The 22,523-nt window shown below is 37.0% G+C and overlaps 2 protein-coding genes across 2 annotated transcripts in view; both read right to left on the bottom strand.

Moving 5' to 3' along the window:
• LOC100479262 (olfactory receptor 2AG2) overlaps positions 1 to 22,523 on the bottom strand; it is an 84,005-nt gene that overhangs the window by 15,631 nt on the left and 45,851 nt on the right. Inside the window, exon 2 of the mRNA XM_034666490.1 lies at positions 9,568 to 9,635. Within this exon, the coding sequence (XP_034522381.1) occupies positions 9,568 to 9,611 (44 nt within the window). The 5' untranslated portion in view covers positions 9,612 to 9,635. The remainder of the gene's footprint in view (positions 1 to 9,567; positions 9,636 to 22,523) is intronic.
• Positions 1,618 to 2,559, bottom strand: LOC100472883 (olfactory receptor 2D3). Its single transcript, XM_002924967.2, has one exon. It carries the CDS (start codon positions 2,539 to 2,541, stop codon positions 1,618 to 1,620), a length of 924 nt encoding a protein of 307 aa, XP_002925013.1. The 5' UTR covers positions 2,542 to 2,559.

Genomic DNA, 22,523 nt, shown 5'->3' with positions numbered 1-22,523 from the left:
AAACAAAGAATGATAAATTTGAAAGCACTCTCACACTTATTGCTATGAGACATTGCAGACAGCTACAAAGATGAGGAGGGTATGTGTAGTGACCCGAAGGGGCACCTGAACTTCAATATTTATAGCAGCAAAGTCCCCAATAGCCAAACTATGGAAAGAGCCCAAATGTCCATCGACAGATGAATGGATAAAGAAGATGTGGTATATATATATACGATAGAATATTACACAGCCAACAGAAAAATGAAATCCTGACATTTGCAGTGACATGGATGGAACTAGAGAGTATCATGCTAAGCGAAATAAGTCAGTCAAAGAAAGACAATTATCATATGATCTCACTGATAGGTGGAATTTGAGAAACAAGGCAGAAGATCATAGGGGAAGAGAGGAAAAAAATGAAACAAGACAAAACCAGAGAGGGAGACAAATAATAAGAGACTCTTAATCTCAGGAAACAAACAGGGTTGCCAGAGGGGAGTGGGATGGGGGGATGGGGTGGCTGGGTGATGGACACTGGGGATGGCATGTGTTGTGGTGAGGATGGTGTGTTGTATAAGACTGATGAATCATAAGCCTGTATCCCTGAAACAAATAATACATTATATGTTAATAATTAAAAAATTCCAAAAAAAAAAAAAGAAGAAGAAGAAGAAGAAGAGGAGGGTATGGAAAACAATTAGGTGACACATGAAATTGGCCTGAGATAAAGTAGTACTTAGTAAAGGGGGGGAGAAGGAATCAGATTCAATACTATTGGGAGAGAATTCCACATGGTCAAGCTTACTTGTCACAGACAACAGATACACATATACACACAGACAACTGCACATACTGGCATAGTCTTTCATATCTGCAGGTGCTATGCATAAAATCGTCCACCAAAAAATGGAGGAAATAGAAAACAGAAAGAAGAAAGGAATGCTTTAGGAAGGGTCATGATGCAGTGCAGTTAAACTCATTGCAGCAAGGGCTTCAAAGTTACAGAAACACTATAGTGTTCCACCACTTTTAATTGGAAATAAGGCAACTGGAGGTAGTGCATCTATGGGGAACATTCCATAGATCCCAGAAAACACCCTTATGTCTGAACTGAATGCTGGCTTTTTAACCAGTTACTCTTGATTTAGTCAGGAATGTGGAAACAGAACCTCAGCAAGCCCATAGGTGACGGTATGAGAACTTGGGCTTCCCAGTTCACCCTTAGTGGGTGAAGGATGATAGAAATATATTCAAGGAGATTAACCAAATTATTTTTCTTGGTCCATCATTTCAAGGGTAAGTTTACTTTCCTTTCATATATTTCCCTTAGGGAAGAACTGCAGAAAGAGACCATAAGATGACAAAAGAGTGCAACTCTCCTTAGGACAGAGCATGGCTCTCTCTTGTCCCAAAGGTAATGAAAACTCCTAAGGAAGGCATGAAGGTTTACTCATATTGTGATGTTCTGGACACAGTGCTTGCACAAAATAGGCATTTAATGAATATTTGTGGAGGAGAACATCAACTGAGGCATATAAAGTGAGGGAAAGCAAGGATGAGAATAGTAGAGCTATTGTCAATCACAATCTTCCAAATGCTTAAGAAAAATGTCAGCAATCACTGCCTCTAGGTAGACTATCTTCTAACCAGGTTCCTGAGAGCCCCCTTCACATCCTTGTTCCTCAGGCTGTAAATGATGGGGTTCAACATGGAAGTCATAACTGAATAAAACACAGAGATGACCTGATCCTTTTCATTCATTGTCTTGGAATTGGGTCTCATGTAGGCAAATATTCCAGAGCCATAGTAGAGAACCACAACAGTGAGATGGGACCCACAGGTAGAGAAGACCTTGAGCCTCCCTTCCCCTGACTGCATCTGAATCACTGAGGAGATAATATGCCAGTAGGAGACAAGGATGAGGGAGAGAGGTGCTAAGAGGATAATCACACCCATTGAAAATAGGGCCATCTCAGCCTTGTATGTGTCGGCTGAAGCCAGCTTCAGGAGTGCAGGAGGTTCACAAAAATAATGATTAATTACATTCTGACCCTGGTAGGGAAGACACAGTGTAAATGCACTGTCTACTGAACATACAAATACCCCACTGATCCAAGACACTATGACCAACTGGACACAAACCCTCTGGGTCATGACAGTGGAATAATGCAGGGGCTTGCAGACAGCCACATAGTGATCATAAGACATCACTGCCAGAAGTACGCACTCTGTACACCCTGCAAGAAGGAAGACAATTATCTGTAGTGAGCATCCAGCAAAGGAAATGGTTTTCCTTTTTACAAGGAAGTGGACCAACATCTGAGGAACAATGCTTGTAGAGAAACAGAGGTCAGCAAAGGACAAGTTTTTGAGGAAGAAGTACATGGGAGTGTGAAGTCGAGAGTCAGTCTGAATGAGGATTATTATGAGCAGGTTTCCAAACAGAGAGAGAAGGTAAATGGTCAGGAAAACACAGAACAGCAAGATCTGGATCTTTGAATCCTGTGAAAGTCCCAGCAAGATAAATTCAGCCACAGAAGTTTGGTTTCCTTCTCCCATTGATGTTTATTCCTGTTTACCTGTCATCAGAAAGAAAATACGTGCATTCTGAATGTTCAATTTTCACAAGCTTTATAAACAAGCTCAATAATAGCGAGTGTACCTTGTTGGACCATTGGCTTTCAGATACTTCCTAGTATGTGTGCCAGTTAGCATTAGGATGCATATTGTTGTTACACAGTTTTTAAGCACATTTTTCCTTGCTTGATCCATTTGGTAGGCTGAGTATCACACTCAATACAGCTTCTCAAATAATCCTGATGTTGACATATTTACATATTGCTAACTATTATGAAGTTTTATCAGAGGAATTGTCTTTGATTCAACTGATTTTTTTTCTTCTCAATAAATATTTTGTATTTACCTGAATTAGCAGTCGAAGAATAAGGTGAACTTGTTTAGTCAATAAAAACCACTTTTGTTTTTATAATTCAAAATCAAAACACAGAGGTCAATGACAAATTTGTTTATAATAGAGTAGAAGGTTCAAATATGGTTCAGAGAATCAACAGGTAAATTGCAGCTATTAGTTCTTGCTTTTTTCCATAGCATTTTAAAAAGAGGCTTCTTAAGCAGCAATCCAAAAAGGGTAAAGGAAGAAAAGAAAAAATTATATCCATGGATCATAATCCTGCCCTGGTGCAAGTATTTCACATGACAAAGAGGAAAAGTAGCATGAAAAAATGTGGCATTCAAAAATGTAACCTAATCATACTTGAGTGTCTAGGGTCCTGTTCAACATCAACCAAAAAAAAGCCGATACTAAGCAGGAGCTTGACCTTCTGAACTGGATATTAGTGAATTTTACAGCTCCATAACACCCAATCTCAGCTCACCTCTGACCTCCGCTTCAGCTGTAGTGGACAATTTTGACTTGCTTGGCACTGCTTACATTCTACTTTTAGGACCTCCTGCCTTGTCTTTTGGCATTCTGCCCAAGATGCTGGAAGGATGGGCAAGTTAATGCCCCAGAGGCAATCTTTAACCAGAGGGCAATGGAAATCAATGAATAAAGGCACTAGATATTTCTGGGAGGCACTCCGTATGCTTCTTACAGGTTGAGCTCAATGGAGTTAAGTCCCCCATTGTCTATGCCATGTTTATTACTATTATTATTATTATTATTATTATTATATCCCCTAAGAAGCTTTTTCAGAATTTTTTTCTTAATCATCAATCTCCATTAAATTTTAACAGCACAGATATACTGTACATCTATTTATATGCTGCAGCCCTCTAGAGGGCTACAAACCATTGCAATATTTAAGATTTCTTTCTTCTTCTAAGAACTTTGGTGTCTAGGGGCGCCTGGGTGGCACAGCGGTTAAGCGTCTGCCTTCGGCTCAGGGCGTGATCCCGGTGTTATGGGATTGAGCCCCACATCAGGCTCTTCTGCTATGAGCCTGCTTCTTCCTCTCCCATTCCCCCTGCTTGTGTTCCCTCTCTCGCTGTCTCTCTCTCTGTCGAATAAATAAATAAAATCTTTAAAAAAAAAAAAAAGAACTTTGGTGTCTATATTGCCCCCATAAAGAATGTATGGCCTACAGTAACAACTTCAATAATCCAAACTTCATTGGTGTTTAGTTGCATCTTGTCTTACTCTTACTGCTTCCTTACACCACTTCCTGGAATCACTTGTCAAATAAACTATCTGCACCAAAGTTCTTTTCTTAAGCTCTGCTTTCAGGAACTCATACTAAGAAAGAAAATTCTCCCGAGTTGGAGACTAGATGAAGGTAATATGGCAAGGCTGCCTTCTTCAACCAGGGAGTCCCAGCTATGCCTGATGATAATGACGAACAGTTACTGAGTGCTTACCATGGTGTCTGGCAAGTGTTACATGAAGAGCTATACCTTTAGAATGGGGAGTGAAATGGAAATATATAAACCATCTCGTTTAATCAACACAATCTCTGGTTTGCATAAGACAGTCTTCTCTTTCCCTAGATCTCTGACAAAAGCAAAATAAATTGTCTCTTGGAGAAGGTAACATATTCAGAACCTCAAATTAGCTTTATAATATTCCACGCACAATGTCTTGGACTAAGCAAAATAAAATATTAAAAACCAGAACTACTTCTTAAAAGAAAAGATGAGGATAAAGGGAGAGGGAGAAGTGAGGCAGGGAGGGAGAAAGTGAGGGACAGGGAGAGAAAGAGGGAGAGTGCCCAATAAATAACATGAGCCAACATGGGAAATCCAAATATTTGTGTTATCAGATAAAATCTTTCAAATACTGTCAGTTAAAAAATATTTATATTAGGGGCGCCTGGGTGGCACAGCGGTTAAGCGTCTGCCTTCGGCTCAGGGCGTGATCCCGGCGTTACGGGATCGAGGCCCCACATCAGGCTCTTCTGCTATGAGCCTGCTTCTTCCTCTCCCATTCCCCCTGCTTGTGTTCCCTCTCTCGCTGTCTCTCTCTCTGTCGAATAAATAAATAAAATCTTTAAAAAAAAAAAAAAGAACTTTGGTGTCTATATTGCCCCCATAAAGAATGTATGGCCTACAGTAACAACTTCAATAATCCAAACTTCATTGGTGTTTAGTTGCATCTTGTCTTACTCTTACTGCTTCCTTACACCACTTCCTGGAATCACTTGTCAAATAAACTATCTGCACCAAAGTTCTTTTCTTAAGCTCTGCTTTCAGGAACTCATACTAAGAAAGAAAATTCTCCCGAGTTGGAGACTAGATGAAGGTAATATGGCAAGGCTGCCTTCTTCAACCAGGGAGTCCCAGCTATGCCTGATGATAATGACGAACAGTTACTGAGTGCTTACCATGGTGTCTGGCAAGTGTTACATGAAGAGCTATACCTTTAGAATGGGGAGTGAAATGGAAATATATAAACCATCTCGTTTAATCAACACAATCTCTGGTTTGCATAAGACAGTCTTCTCTTTCCCTAGATCTCTGACAAAAGCAAAATAAATTGTCTCTTGGAGAAGGTAACATATTCAGAACCTCAAATTAGCTTTATAATATTCCACGCACAATGTCTTGGACTAAGCAAAATAAAATATTAAAAACCAGAACTACTTCTTAAAAGAAAAGATGAGGATAAAGGGAGAGGGAGAAGTGAGGCAGGGAGGGAGAAAGTGAGGGACAGGGAGAGAAAGAGGGAGAGTGCCCAATAAATAACATGAGCCAACATGGGAAATCCAAATATTTGTGTTATCAGATAAAATCTTTCAAATACTGTCAGTTAAAAAATATTTATATTAGATAATAAATTAGAGAATTTAATTAGAGGATTAAAAAACATTAGGAAAAAATAAAGAATTTTTAGTTCTAAAAAATAAAATTATTAAAATGAGAACACAAAAGATGGTTTAACAGCATATTAGACATAGATAAAGACAGGACCAGTAAACATGAAGATAGATAAGAAGAAAATATCCAGATTGAAGGATGGAAAGACAAAAAATAAGAAGTAAAAACAAGACATGTGGAATATGTGGAAAAAAAAGTCCAGGAAGTATAATTGAAGTCTCAGAGGGAGAGAAAAGAGAAAATAGGTTGAAAGGAACATTTAAGGAGGTAATAGTTGAGAATTTTTCAAAATTGATAAAAAACCATCAAGCTATATGTTTAATAAATGTGACAAAGTGAAGCTAAATGATGGCTGTGTAAATTTAAATCTCATAATGTATTTTTCCATGGCAATAAATAAAAACAATAAAAATAAGCTACACAAAAATCACTAGCTTATTATAATTAAAAGATAGAGAATGCCTAACTTTAAATTACCTGAATTAGGGAGGAAAAAAAAATCCCACCATCCCAGAAAACTATCTCTCATACTCCTGGTGTAAATCTTTTCAGAAAGCTATAACAGTCCTATGAAAACTGCGTGGAAAAAAAGAAAAAGAGATGGCAATATAAAGCTCAAGATTCATCTATTATCATCACCTGAAAGAGAAAGTCCTTCTTCAGCACGGAAACACTGCAAAAACAAAAACACAAAACAAAAAACAAACAAACAAAAACTCCTGAAAGATCAGGGCACTAACCACAAGCAAGAGTTTAAGAATGTATATGATTCAAAGTAACAGTCTTGGAAAGGCATAATTTCTAGGAGAGAAACAATTTTGGGGATTAGGGAGTGAAAGGATAAAGAAGCAAAAGGAGAAAACTTAGGGTATCTGTTAGACAAAAGAGGACTAAAAATCAAATGATATAGAACCAACCTTGCATTCCTGAAATATAACCCACTTTGTAATGATGTATTATTTTCTCAATGTGGTATTGATTCCACTCATTAATATTTTTCAACAATAACAATATTTATAATTATTTTCTATAAATTCAGTCTTTATTTTATGGATTTGGGATGGTTTCCTTTTAAAAAATATGCAAGGGTAATTAAGCAAAATTTCTGTAATGTATGGTTTTGTTTTTGTTTGGGTGAAGTGGAGAGAATCCCATTAAGATAATAAGTCATATTAATGGATATGAGAACATAATAAATAATTATGTTGGTATTTCAATTCAGTTAGGAAAGGAAAGATTATTAAATAAATAGCTGAATTTATTTTACTATTCTTTCATAAAAATAAAAGTTACATCACAACCTAATATTATAGACAAAATTACATTGAATATGGAGTAATAATCTGTATATCAAAATCCAGAATATAAAAATTTAAGAGTAAATAAAAGAATTCTGTTTCAGTCTTATTCAGTCTTTGAATAAGAAAAAACTATGACACCAAATACACTAGCCATAAAGAAAATAAGAATCTGACTACATATTCATTGCTCTACTTATTCAACAAGTAATCTAGTGCCATACTCTAGAATTAAATTCCTCAAGAAATCCACAGTACTTTAATTTTTTTAAGTTTTTATTTAAATTCCAGTTAGTTAACATAGAGTTAACATAGAGTGTAATATTAGTTTCAGGTGTACAATTTACTGATTCAAAACTTCCATACAACACCTGATGCTTATCACAATGAGGGTACTCCTTAATCCCCATCACCTATTTAACCCATCCCCCCACCCATATCCTTGGTAACCATCAGTTTGTTCTCTATAGTTAAGAGTCTGTTTTTTGGTTTGCCTCTCTCTCTTTTTCCCCCTATGCTCTTTTGTTTTGTTTCTTACATTCCACATATGAGTGAAATCATGTATTTGTCTTTATCTAACTGACTTATTTCACTTAGCATAACTATACTCTATAGCTCCATCCATGTCATCGCAAATGGCAAAACTTCATTCATTTTGATGGCTGAGTAATATCCCATTGTGTGTGTGTGTGTGTGGTATATATATATATATATATACCCATCTTCTTTACCCATTCATCTGTCAATGATGGGTAAAGTTTAGCTATTGTAGATAATGCTGCTATAAACATTGGGTGCTTGTATCCCTTTGAATTAGTATTTTTGTATTCTTAGGGTAAATAACTAGTAGTGCCATTGCTAGGTCATAGGGTAGTTCTATTTTTAACTTTTTGAGGAACCTCCATACTGTTTTCCAGAGTGGCTGCACCAGTTTTCATTCCCACCAACAGTGCAGGAGGGTTCCCCTTTCCTCATATAATTGCCAACCTTTGTTTCTTGTGTGGTTGATTTTAGCCATTCTGACTAATGTGAGATGATATCTCATTGTAGTGTTAGTATATATTTCCCTGATGATGAGTGATGTTGAGCATCTTTTCATGTATCTCTTGGCCCATGTCTTCTGCCCATGTTTTAACTGGATTATTTATTTTTTGGGTGTTGAGTTTCATAAGTTCTTTATAGATTTTGTATATTAAGCTTTTATCAGATATATTATTTGCAAATATCTTCTCCCATTCCATAGGTTGCCTTTCAGTTTTGTTGATTGTTTCCTTTGCTGTGTAGAAGTTTTTATTTTTATGAAGTCCCAATAGTTTAGATTTGTTTTTGCTTCCCTTGCCTCAGGAGATAAATCTAGTAAGAAGTTGCTATGACTGATGTTGAAAAGGTTACTGAGTGTGTTCTCCTCTAGGATTTTTATGATTTCAGTTCTCAATTTAGGTCTTTAATCCATTTTGAATTTATTTTTGTGTATGGTGTAAGAAAGTGGTTCAGTTTCATTCTTCTGCATGTTGCTGTCCAGTTTTCCCAACAACATTTGTTGAAGAGACTTTTTTCCCATTGGATATTCTTTCCTGCTTTGTTGAAGATTAATTGACCACGAGGTTGTAGAAGAAGTCCACTTTACTTTTAAAGAATTAATAACAAAAACAAGAAGCTTCTTTATCGTTCAGAGATATCAATACAATTTGACATTCTTTTGTTATTTTTTTTCTTTTCCCCTCCATTTATTATACCTTCCCCTCCATTTATTATATGTTATAATATCCTCTATATTAAAATGCATACATGTGCACGTGCACACACACACACACAAACACACAGAGCCTTTCTTTGGTCCTGCTACCCTTTATAGCCACTAACTAATTTTTTTTCATTTTGTTGTCAAATTTCCAATCACTCTGTCTTCTTTCATTGCCAAATATATTTATGATTGAAAATTTTCATCCATTTTTCCCTTTTTACCACTTTACCATTTTTTACTTTTTACCATGACTCTACTGAAACTGCTTTTACAAAATTTCCATAATTTGCTACTCATCAAATATGCTTTTCCTGACTGCATTCTTATTAGTTGATGAGTTAGTTAGTTAGTTAGTTAGTTATTAGCGTTTTTGGCAGTCTGACACTCCTCAAAACTCTTCTCTGTTTCCTGAACCTGAAGTCATTTAATATTTGATTTTGACTCATATATATTCCAGCTACTAGGTTAAACTAGAGAATAATCACAACAAATCCAAGTTTTTTATGACAGCCAGTTCTTCCACAAACAGCCTCCTTTCTTTACTTTTTCCTTGGGTCTTTCCAATACCACTTCCATAGTTGGGGAACGGTATTCTTTTCTAGTCCTTACCCTAATCCAACCCAGTTCCATCCCATCACTCTCAGGATTTTGTTTTCTGATCATGCCACAGAGAAATTAAAAGCCTCAACATAAATAAGTTAAACCACTCACCTCTCCAAATACATATGCCTACAAAACTGTAGAAATCCATCCATCCTTTCCTCACAGAGAAGAGTCGTCTTAAAAAAAAAAAAAAAGTTGTCTTAACTCTAGTAAGGGTATTCTCCTGTGCTCAACTCCTCATACCTCTTTTCTGGTTATTTCTCTAACAATTATAACTTCTTTTTTCTTTTTATCCCCCCTATCTCCTACACTATTGCTTTTCCTTCTAATAAAAGAATATTTATCATCTTACCCTTCACTTTAAGCTTCTCCTTATAATGTGCTTTCATCTCTTCAATGAATTTATTCTGCACAATTCAAAGAGAGCTTTCAATGACCAAACATATTAATTTTGCTTTTGGTTATCTTACTTGATTTCTCAGTAATAATTAAAATTGTAGATACTCTTAAAGATGTATTCTCCCTTGCCTTCTCTTACTCCTTTTTCCCTCTAATGACATCTTCTCCTTTAGCATCTTTTTCCTTCTGCTCATCATTTAATTGACATTTTCTTCTTTTCTTCACATTCTGAATCTACACATTCTCTCTGAATGACCTCATATACTCCTCTGACTTCAGCTGTCATTTAATTGTTGATGACTTCTGAATCTCTAGCCAACTGAGGCTTTTTTTTCCCAAAGTTCTGATTCACATATCAAACATCTAAGTGGACCTCACTGACAATTCCCTTATGTATATAATAGAAATGGTGATGATGATGATGATGATGATGATAGCATAAGTTTTGAGGACAGACAACTTGGTTTGAATCTGAGCTCTATAAATTAATGTACAGATCATCTTGAGTAAGTAATTTGTTACATAAGCCTCAGTTTACACATCTGTAAAATGAGAATATTAGTATCTAATTTCTCCATTTGCTACAAGAATTAAATGTAATAATTTATATAAAAACAGTTATTTGGTACATGACATACTTTAATTATCTATAATAATAACAAATATATATTACTTAATATATACATATGGACAGTCACTCTACACACCTTTTCTCATTTAAATTTCAATTTAGCACAACCAAAATTGAAGTTGTTATACTCCTCTGTTTTTTCCATAATTTATTTTCTACATAAATACTCCCTTTCTTTCTTATACTGACACAAGAACTAAGACAACTAAGGTTGAAAGGGGAGCCATTTTCTCTTCCTTCCTTCCTTTCATTTCTACTGCTGGATAGTTTAAATAGTCACTATATAGTATCTCAGATTTCAAATCTCTCTCTTCCCCTCTTTTCCCAGTTATCACCAACCTATTTTCTGACCGTATACTTTCTATTTCTTATACCTCTATGATCTCTCTGTCTCCTGTATTGCTCTTTCAAAAAACAGAATAGAATAATCTTTAGAAAATAATTGTATCATTTTCAACTCTCCATTGAACCAATTCAATGACTATCCATTGTCTGTAGACTGAAGTCCAAATGCATGATCAAATCCTACAGCACATCTGCCTGACTCCAAATATCTGCAAGGCCATCTTTCCCTACTTCCTAACTCCTAACCCACACTTCTGCCATACCCAAAGGTACATGAGCCTGTGTCTTTGCCTGTGCCATTTCCTCTATGAAGTTCACTTCTGCTTTATCAACTAGATAAACTCCTAGTCATATTTTAGTGCTCTCCTCTCATGTCACTTCCCCAGCTTTCAAGAAGTTCATTAAGCTGAGTTATTTTCCATCTCTCTGCTTCTCTAGGTTTTATACTTATCACTATTAATACATATTTTCTATCATATATATTTACTTTCAACACTGTTTTTAAATATTTTATGAATTCTTAAAAGACAAAGATCATCAGTGATTTTATCCCCATCTCTTGACACAGATAAGTTTTTCAATAAATATCTATTTAACAAATCAATAACTGTATATTCCATGCACATATTACCATATAAATTCATACATATTTTTACTTACATTTCCAAACACAAGCACTTATACAAACAGGCACAACAAAACATGAGTTAAGAATAAAAAACACTATATCTATTAGCATGGATGCCCACAGATGACTAGCAGGAAAGATAAGGCATGTTCACCTGGGCTTGGGAGTAGGTAAAGTTTCAGAAATAATGGGCTTTTTCTCTTCCTACCTTAAGCTCCAGAAGAAGCAAAGATTACAACTTGGTCAAACACTTTACCTTCCACATGAGATCAGGGTAAGGTATATACAATGTGACAGAGATGACAGAGCAAGGTATTGGGTCTTACAGTAACAAAAGTCCTCAAAAGCTGTCATATTCATCCCAATTTCTAGATCCAGAGATTTTCAAAATCAAAATACCAGGTTTCCATGTAGCCTTCTGCCTGTAGCAATGGGAAAAGTGCAAGGGGATGGGAACAGAGTCAGCAAAGGACAGAGAAGTATCTACCAGGGTCCAGTTGTTAGAAAATGAGGTCAATGTGGAAGGTTATTATCCTAGAGATTTTAGGGTAAAAATCCTAATTTTATTTCTGCTGTACAGAATCTGACCCCTGCAGGTACCTTGGAGCAGAAATTCTGTACCGAGTTCTTGCAAGGAGAATTAAAGACAATTGCCCACACACACACCAAAAAAGGAAAGATGGTGTTGAAGAGAAAAGGCCAATTCTTCACAAACTTTACAGAAGCTCCTGAAGAGATGTAGTCCCCTGGACAATTCCCTGCTCTTACCTGCTGGGCTGAGCTAAGCACAGAGCAGTGTAGTCACTGGTGAAGGGGTCAAGGACTGAGTATAGGTTGGTGAAATCTGCAGCCCAAAGAGCCAAATCTTACTTGGCAGTTTTCACTGGATTTTTATTCCTAGACACTCAGAGTATTTCTCTATCTTAAACCTTTGCCAACCACTTGTCAAAGACACAAATCTAAATTCTCCAAGGGCTTGAACAGTGGATTTTCCTAAGAGGAAGCTATTAAAAATTAAGTCCTGAATGCTGAGGTAAACTGCATTCCCATAGGTCTGACTTCATAAAATTCTCTGAAGCCTTTTGTATTACGCTTATAGACACAGACTACAATCTCTGGGTCTCCCTTGATTTCAAACTCTATTAAAAAGAGACAAAATTTTAAATAGGCATATGAAAACCAATGTACATTTGTTATGCAACCTGGTAATTCTATTTCTAGGTTCCTAAGAGAAATGAAAAATTTTGTCCACAAAAATTTATAATTGTTATCAACTTTATTCAAACTAGCCAAAATTTTGAAAACAAAAACAAGTGTGTAACAATAGATGAATGCACAAATAAACTGTTGTGTATCCCTATGGTGCATCCATTTAAAAGGATACTACTTAGGATTTTTTAAAAAGTGAACTGCTGATAAATGCAACATCATGGTTGAATCCCAAAAACATTCTGCTGAACAAAAGAACTAGGGAAAAAAAAGAGTTCATACTGTATGATTCCATTTTTATGAAATTCTAGGGTCAATAGTTACTTGGGGATCAGTGAATTGGGTCAGTAGTTACTTGGCGAACAGTGTATAGGAATTGACAGCAATGGGGCACAAGGAAATTTTCTGAGGTAAAAGAATTGTGGAGCTAGTTACATAAGGACATATATTTGTCAAAAATAATTTAGCTGTGTGTTTTAAATAGATGTATTTTATTATATTGAAGTTATAATCCATAAATGTAAAATTGTACTGCCACTGTGGAAAACAGGATAAAGGTTCCTCAAAAACTTACAAATAGAGGGATTCCTGGGTGGCTCAGTTGGTTAAGCATCTCCCTTAGGCTCAGGTCATGATCCCAGGGTACTGGGATCAAGCCCCACACTGGGCTTCTTGTTCAGCAAGGGAGCCTGTTTCTCTCTCTCCCTCTGCTCCTGCTCATGTGCTCTCTCTCTTTCTCTCACTCACTCACTCTCTCTCTCAAATTAAGAAATAAAATCTTTTAAAAAAACCTTACAAATAGAAATACCATATGATCCAATAATGCCACTACTGGGTATAGACCCAAAGAAAATGAGAACACTATTTTGAAAAGATACATGCACCCTTATGTTTATTTCAGCATTATTTACAATAGCCACGATATGGAAGCAAACTAAGTGTCTGTTAATAGACAAATGGATAATGAAGACGTGGTATATATATCTATATACACACACACACACACACACACACACACACACACACAAACACACATAATGGAATATTACTCAGCCTTTAAAAAGGATGTAATTGTGTCATTTGTGACAACATGGATTGACCTAGAAGCTATTATGCTAAGTGAAATAAGCCAGTTAGAGAAAGACAAATACCATATGATATCACTCATATGTGGAATCGAAAAACAAACAAGAAAACACACACACACACCAAAAGTAGAATCAGACCTATAAATACAAAGAACAAACTGATGGTTGCATAGGTCAGTGGGTGGGAGGACGGGCAAAATGGGTGAAGGGCAGTGGGAGATACAGTCTTCCAGTTATGGAATAAATAATTCATAGGAATAAAAGACATTGTGTGTGTGTGTATTAAATATGTACTCAATGATACTGTAATAGCATTGTATGGTGACAGGTGGTAGCTGCACTTGTGGTAAGCATATCATAACATATAGAGAAGTTGAATCAGAGGGCACATGTGGTGATGAGCACTGGGTGTTACATGCAGCTAATGAATCACTGAACACTACATCAAAAACTGATGATATATGTTGAAAAAAAGAAGTTGAATCACTATGTTGTACATCTGAAATTAATGAAACATTGTATGTCAACTATACTCAAATTTTAAAAATTAAGCTATACATCTACAAATTTTATTTTTAAAAAATCTTATCTGTATGACAATTTAAAGATAGGGAGAATTCAGAAATAAGTTATGGAAATAGCAACTCATATGAAATTCATTCAGTGAATCATTCATAACAAAGTTATTGAAGCAAAGGTGTTGAGGTCAGAGGGTAAAGATTTCCATAATATGTCATAAATGTGAGCATTTTTAGAAATAGAAACCATTAGTATATTGTAAAACCTTTACAAGTATTTATAATGTAATAGTAAGCAACGAAAAATATCTGCACAATTTAGTTACAAAGTACAAAAACCAAAAATTCAAATTTGATGACTTTTGTTTTGTTGATATGTGGATGCCACTAAAATGGCATAAAAGATTTTTACAACAAAATAAATAGTTGTAATATCTCCTTTCAAGGAAAAGATGAATATATTGGTTTTGCCATTCACTTTCTTACACTGAAACATTCTACACCCTTCTATGCTTTGATAGTCTAGGAGGCCAATCACTAAGGAATATATCACTGGGTTTCCCCTGCTGGCTGGCTTCTAAGTGGATGTAGACAGTGGAAAGTACCAGCAGCGGACAAGAGAGCAGGAGCAGATACAGAGATAGTGTATTTCTTCCCTGCTTGCTCTCTGCTCTGTGCCCTGTTTTCCGATAGCATCGATGTCCCAACTCTTGCAGGAGGCCCCTCCACCAGACTGCTTCTCTCTCTAGAAAAAGTAGTACGTTATTTACTCCCTTGCCCCTTCAAGCTTAGGGTAGAGATGGCATCCTGCTGTTGCTTCTCTGGGTATCTCAATATCCCTTAGTAGTTCCATTAATTCTGTCATTATCTTTACAAGCAATCATTTCATTAAAGTTTCTGGAAGCATCTGAGTTTCCTGCCAGGTTATTGACTGATACAATAATGTTTTGACACTAAGGAAAAATGAAACTAATCCTTTTAAATAAAATCATAGTAAAAAAAATAATTTTTGAAAATGGATGCTTAAAAATGTTTCGGTTTACATGTGATTTTGTGGCAAAAATCACACAAAGTATGATCCCTAATCATAATGGAATTAAACTAGAAATAAATATCAGAGAGATGTCTGAAAAATCCTCAAATATTAGAAAAGTAAACAGCATAATTCTAAATAATCCTCATTTCCACAGGGAAATACAAGGTATTGAAGTGAAATAAAAATAAAAACACAATATATGAAATTTTCTGGGATGCTACTAAAGCAGTCTTTAGGTACAAATTTATAGCACAAATGCCTATACTAGAAAAGAGGTAAAATCACAAATCAATAATATCAGCTCCCAACTTAAAAAAAAAAAAGAAAAACTATAAAAAGAACAAATTAAACCCAAATAAAAGTAAGAAAAGAAATAATGAAGACCAATTATAAACATCTATCCAAAAAGATTAAGGAAAAACAAAAGACATGAATTACCAATATCAGGAAGGAGAACGGTAATATCAATTCAGATTCTACAAATATAAAATCTAATAAAGAAACCTTATGGAAAACATGCCAATAAACTCACCAACTAAGATATGAACAAATTCACTGAAAGACCCAAACTACCACAAAAAATGGATAGCTTAAATAGTCCTACACTGCTGGTTTTGAAGATGGAAGAATGGACCAAAGGCTGTAGTGGCCTCTGGAAGCTGGAAAAGCCAAGGCTCCACTTTGGAGCCTCCAGAAGGAAACAATCTTGCTGACAACATGACTTTAGATCACAAAACTAAATATGGGTTTAAGGCCTTCAGAACTGTAAGAATAAGTTTGTGTTTTTTTAAACCATCAAATTTGGCTTAATTTGTTACAGCAGTCATAGGAAGCTAAAAGATGTGGTCATCCCAACATTCATTATGCCTACTGTGCCATTCTGTCTGCTCCATTATTCCTAGCACACATAAGTGTTTGGCATGTGGAGGGATTTCAGTAATAATTTATTAAATAAGTGGATAAATAAACGAATTTGATTAATAATTGCTAAAATGAAGAAGATATAGCAATAAAAAAAAAAAGGAAAGGGACTGAATTTCAAGAAGTTTGGTCAGCCTGGACAGGTGGGGGAAAAGATGGCAAAGGAGTAAGGAACTCTGTTTCAACCGGTCCCCTGAAGTGAGCTGGATATCTACCAGACCATTCTGAACACCCACGAAATCAGCCTGAGATGTAAGAAAATATATCTGGATCTCTACAAACAGAACATCTCTGGCAGTTGGTCTCGAGTATGGAGTGGGGAGCCAAGAGTCTGCAGGCAGATACTGGAAGAGAAATGGAAGGGGGAGGGAGATCTGTGCTCTTGCACAGGAAGGCAAAAGCCTTCCACGCTGTGGACCAGGCACAGATTCGCAGACCAGTAGTGGCGGGGAAAGGTCTTTAGGGTGGCCCCACAGACTGAAACCTGGAGCTCAGGGCGATGCATGCGAACCAAGAGTGGCTGGCGGTTTTATAAGCACAAAGGGCAGAGACGTGCCAGCCCTGGGAACAACGACTGGGAGAGTGGCTGTGGGGTACACAAACCAGGATGCTGCAGGTTTTTAGCAACACAGACTGAAACGGAGTTAGTATGGCCTGGAGAGCTCCGTGAAGAGCAGACTGCGATCTCTCTGTTCTGAGACAAAGGTTTGGATATGGTCACTTCTGGTCTGAGTCTCAGAAGAGACAAAAAAAAGCCAGAAAGCCTTCAGGGAAAGCCACCAGAGAACAAAATCTCCCCAAAACCAGTTCTCACTGAGCCCATCCTCCCCCTTACACAGGTTAGTCACCGTACAGTACTTCATTAGTTTTTGATGTAGGGTTCCATGATTCATTGTTTGCGTATAACACTCAGTGCTCCCAGTGCTTAATGCCCATCACTGGGCCAAGTCCATCCCCCACCCCCTTCCCTTTAGAGTTTGTTTCCCAAAGTCCATAGTCTTCTCCTCTGATTCCAACCCCTTTCATTTTTCTCTTCCTTCTCCTAATGTCCTCCCTGCTATTCCCTATGTTCCACATATGAGTGAAACCATATGATAATTGTCTTTCTATGCTTGACTTATTTCACTTAGCATAATCTTCTCCAGTCCCATCCATGTCGATGCAAATGTTGAGAAATCATTCTTTCTGATGGCTGAGTAATATTCCATTGTATATATGGGCTACATCTTCTTAATCCAGTCATCTGTTGAAGGGCATCTCAGTTCCTTCCACAGTTTGGCTATTGTGAACATTGCTGCTATGAACATTGGGGTGCATGTGGCCCTTCTTTTCACTACATCTGTATCTTTGGGGTAAATACCAAGTAGTGCAATTGCTGGGTCATAGGGTAGGTCTAATTTTAACTTTTTGAGGAACCACCACGCTGTTGCCTCACTCTCACAAGTATAGGTACCAGAGCAAAGGATTAAATTTTCATGCACAACTTGGACCAAGATGACTGAAGACATTTTTTCAGACAACTAAAAATAAATTATTGTCTTTATCAGCTCCAAAATCAAAACTAGAGCACAAAATTGATAAAGTTTCACTTTTTGAGAAATCATCTGGAAATTTTATTAGCTCTTATTCACAAAGTTACCAGGAAACAAGTTAGATTTGACTGACGGCTCTCTTGGAACCTCAAAGAGCCATGGCATAACTAGTCCTTTGTAATATTACATGATCCATGCTCTAAAGATTTTAGAAGTGTTGTCTAGATGCCACCAAGACAACTGGTGCCTTTGACAAAGGCCTATGACTGCCACCCAGTAGCAACCACTGGGATTTTAAACTAGATAACTCCCCAACATGTGTTTATGGTATTCTCCTACTTGAAAGCCCTGTTGCCCTATTATTAGGCTTTTAAAAGAAACCTCTTCTATTATGAAAGAACATAAAATATTTTGAGATCTGAAATATCCATTTTGTCCTAGGTTATAACAGATCATTATTCTAATAGGAAAGGAAATGCATGAAAGAGTTCTGTCATTAAATGGTAATTGTATATTCAAGAACATGTAACAATAGAGACCAGTGAGTATGCCAACTACATACATGAACAGGTGGCTTCCATGACTTTGACCCTTGCATTATATCCCCTAGTGGGGATATAACATAGGCCTAACCCCAAAAGTATAGGCCACAGATGTTTTCAGATAATGTCAAATAAGAGGCATAGTTTACAGATAGTAGCTCAGTGTTGGAGGGCCAAACATTCAAGTTGTAAAGTAGCTGCACTCCAGTTTGTTGATGATTGTATTTTAACTTAGGAGAGAAGAGAAAAATACACTCAAAGAGCAGAATTAAGAATAGTTTTCCTGGGGCACCTGGGTGGCGCAGTCATTAAGTGTCTGCCTTCGGCTCAGGGCATGATCCCGGGGTCCTGGGATTGAGCCCCGCATGGGGCTCCTCTGCCGGGAGCCTGCTTCTTCCTCTCCCACTCCCCCTGCTTGTGTTGCCTCTCTTGCTGGCTGTCTCTCTCTCTGTCAAATAAATAAAAATAAAATCTAAAAAAAAAAGTTTTCCTATGGCATCAGAGGAATTAATTATAATGATGTGCTATGGATTTCTATCAATGCTTGCACTTAGCCCTGAACTGGCAGTGTAGTCCAGAAAATGGGCTTCAAGTGACTGAAGGATAAAAGCAGCACTATGTTATGGAAATTTTCAGGGGAAAATCAAAGTGGGGTATATCAATGTTCACTAAAAAACCCTCTTCCCTGATATTATATACCCTCTGATATGATATTCATGAGAAGGGCACTTTGTGGTATTTTTACCACAACTCATAACCCCAATATAAACATCAAAGAAATCCAAAGTGAGGGAAATTATATAAAATACTTGGCCAGTACTTTTTCAAACTGTTAAGGCTACAAAAAATAAAGATCGGACTGAGAAACTATCACAGATCAGAGGAAAATAAGAAGATGCAACAACTAAATGTGATTTTATCCTGGAACAGAAAAAGACAACAGTAGAAAAACATGAAATTCAAATAAAATCTGGAGTTCAATTAATAGTAACATACCAATGTCAGTTTCTTTGCTTGACAAATGTCCCAGAGTTATGGAAGATGTTAACATTAGGGGAAAGTGACTTGCAGGTAGGCAGAAACTGTCCATACTATTTCCACAAATTTTCTTTAAAACTAAAATTATATTCTAGAGGTCAGATGGGAAGATGGTGGGGTAGGAAGACCCTCAGCTCACTTCATCCCATGGATACAACTAGAGAACACTTACATCAGCATAAATAACCCAGAAAATGATCCAAAGACTGGAAGAGCAAACTCCATAACTAAAGGTAGAGAAGACGCCATATCAAAGAAGGTGGAAAGAGCAAAGATGCAGCCTAGGAGCAAATGGACCATGGCTATTCACAGTGGGGAGGAAGCTGGTGGCACAGAGAAGGGCAGGAAATAGACTCTTACATCAGGGAGACCACAAAACAAATCCCCACAATATCTGCCTTTGAAAGCAAGAGGGGCTTTGAGTGCTTAAAATCAGTGGGACTTAAAGCTTGGAATTTTATAAACTGATGGGATTAGCTCTAGAAGAGCCAGGAGGGCATTAGGAAGGAGAGTCCCTCCCCTTAAAGAGATAGCATGACATACAGCTTGTGCAGATTCACTGTAGAACCAGCAGTTTGAAAAACAACAGGGACAGGCAGAAGGGAAAGTAATTTGCTCATCTCAGAGTGTGGCCAGAGAAACAGGGATCACAGGGAGACCCCACCAGGAACAAAGGAGCTGGCAGGTGCCATTTCCCTTCTCCACCCCCAACATAAAGAAGAACCACAGCGACACTCATTACCTAATTTAATTAAACCAAACCCCACCCCCAGCTGTGTTTTAGCAGATCTGCCTTTCCTGCACACACTCACATTTGTCCCAGCACTGTGAGCCCCCTCCCCCAGAAGACTGGCACAAAACCTGCCAAAACCACATCTCCCAACCCAGGTGTTTTGTGGGATCTCAGTTCCGGTGATGGCAGGGGAAGGTCTCATTTCACAAGCAGACCACCACACACCTTGTTAAAACACGCCACATCCCTGCTAGGACCAAACACTACCTACAACAGGCAAAGAGATCCTCTGCAGACAACTGGGCTAAAAGAAAAAGAAGCCAAGACCAACAGCAGAGCACACACAACACACACAGGAAATACCTCCTAAAGTGCCAGGCTCTGGGGAACAGGAGACACTGTAGTGCAGAACACTACAAGACCTCTTCTTCATAAGGCTATTATTGTAAAGACCAATAGAAGTAGCTGACTTTCCTAACACACAAAAACAGACAAAATGAGGAGACAGAGAAATATGTCCCAAATGAAAGAACACGACAAAACCATAGCAAGACACTGAAGTGAAACTGATATGAGTAATATGCCTGATAGAGAATTTAAAGTAATGATCATAAAAAAACTCACTGCACTTGAGAAATGAGTGGAGAACATCAGAGAGACCTTAAAACAGAGATAAAAAAAAGAACCAATCAGAGATTAAGAACACAACTGGGTGATGGGTATTAAGGAGGGCACATGTTGGGATGAGCACTGGATGTTATATTCAACTAATGAATCATTGGACACTATAACAAAAGCAAAAATGATGTACTGTATGCTGGATAACTGAACATAGTTTAAAAAAAGAACACAATAAATGAAATTACACTTGATAGAATAAATAGCAGAAAATATGAATCAGGGAATGAATTAATGAACCGGAAGACAGAGTAATGGAAAATAACCAAGCTGAACAAAGGAGAGGGAAAAAATAAAGCAAATTCAGAATAGTCTTAGAGAATTCAGTGATTCATCTGAGTGTAATAACATTCACGTTATAGGTATCTCAGAAGAAGAGAGAGAAAGGGGGGCATAAAATTTATTTGAAGAAATAATAGCTGAAAACTTCCTGAATCTGGGAAAGGAAACAGATATCCAGATGCAGGAGGCACAGAGATCCCCTCCAAAATTCAGCCCAAGGAGATCCACACTAAGACACATAGTAATTAAAATGGCAAAAAGTAGAGATAAAGAAAAAATTTTTAAAGCAGCAAGAGAAAAAGAGGGAAACCGCATAAGGCTATCCACGGATTTTTCAGCAGAAACTTTGATGACCAGAAAGAAGTGGCATGATATATTCAAAGTGCTGAATGGAAAAAATCTGCCATCAAGAATACTCTATCCAACAAGGCTATTATTCAGAATAGAAGGAGAGGTAATGAGTTTTTCAGACAAACAAAAACTAAAAGAGTTCTTGACCACAAAACCATCCCTATAAGAAATATTAGAGGAATCTTGGAATAGAAAAAGAAAGACCATAAGGTGAAAGTATGAAAAATAAAAAATAGAAAGGCAGTAATATAACTATTTCTGTAAAAACCAGACAAGGGATTCATAAAATAAAAGGACTGAAAATATGACACTATCTATCTAAAACAAGGCTGGGGGAAGAGAGGAATAAAGAGTGGGTTCAAATTTAAGTGACCAGGAACATAACATAGATTGCTATATGCAGAAGAGGTTATATCCAAACCTATTCTTAACCACAAAACAAAAACCAATAAAAGATATGCAAAATATAAGAGAAAGAAATTCAAGAATATCACTAAAGAAAGCTTAAAAAAGCCATGAAAGAGCAAGAGAAAAAAGAATCAGAGAAAATCTTCAGAAACAACCACAAAACAAGTAATAAGGTAATAAATACATATCTGTCAATAATTAATTTGAATGCAAATGGACTAAATGCTCCAATCAAAAGACATAGGGTGACAGAATGGATAAAAAAACCAAGACTCAAAGACAGCATGGTACTGGCACAAAAACAGACACATGGACCAATGGAACAGAATAGAGAACCCAGAAATGGACCCTCGGCTCTTTGGGCAACTAATCTTTGATAAAGCAGGAAAAAACATCCGGTGGAAAAAAGACAGTCTCTTCAATAAATGGTGCTGGGAAAATTGGACAGCTACATGCAAAAGAATGAAACTTGACCACTCTCTCACACCATACACAAAAATAAACTCCAAATGGATGAAAGACCTCAATGTGAGACAGGAATCCATCAAAATTCTAGAGGAGAACATAGGCAACAACTTCTATGACATCGGCCAGAGCAACCTTTTTCACGACACATCTCCAAAGGCAAGAGAAATAAAAGATAAAATGAACTTATGGGACTTTATCAGGATAAAGAGCTTCTGCACAGCCAAGGAAACAGTCAAAAAAACTAAGAGACAGCCCAC

Source organism: Ailuropoda melanoleuca, chromosome 8 (genome assembly GCF_002007445.2).
Source record: "Ailuropoda melanoleuca isolate Jingjing chromosome 8, ASM200744v2, whole genome shotgun sequence".
NCBI lineage: Eukaryota > Metazoa > Chordata > Mammalia > Carnivora > Ursidae > Ailuropoda > Ailuropoda melanoleuca.
Note: the sequence above shows the minus strand (reverse complement) of the source record. Positions and strands in the feature narration are given on the sequence as shown.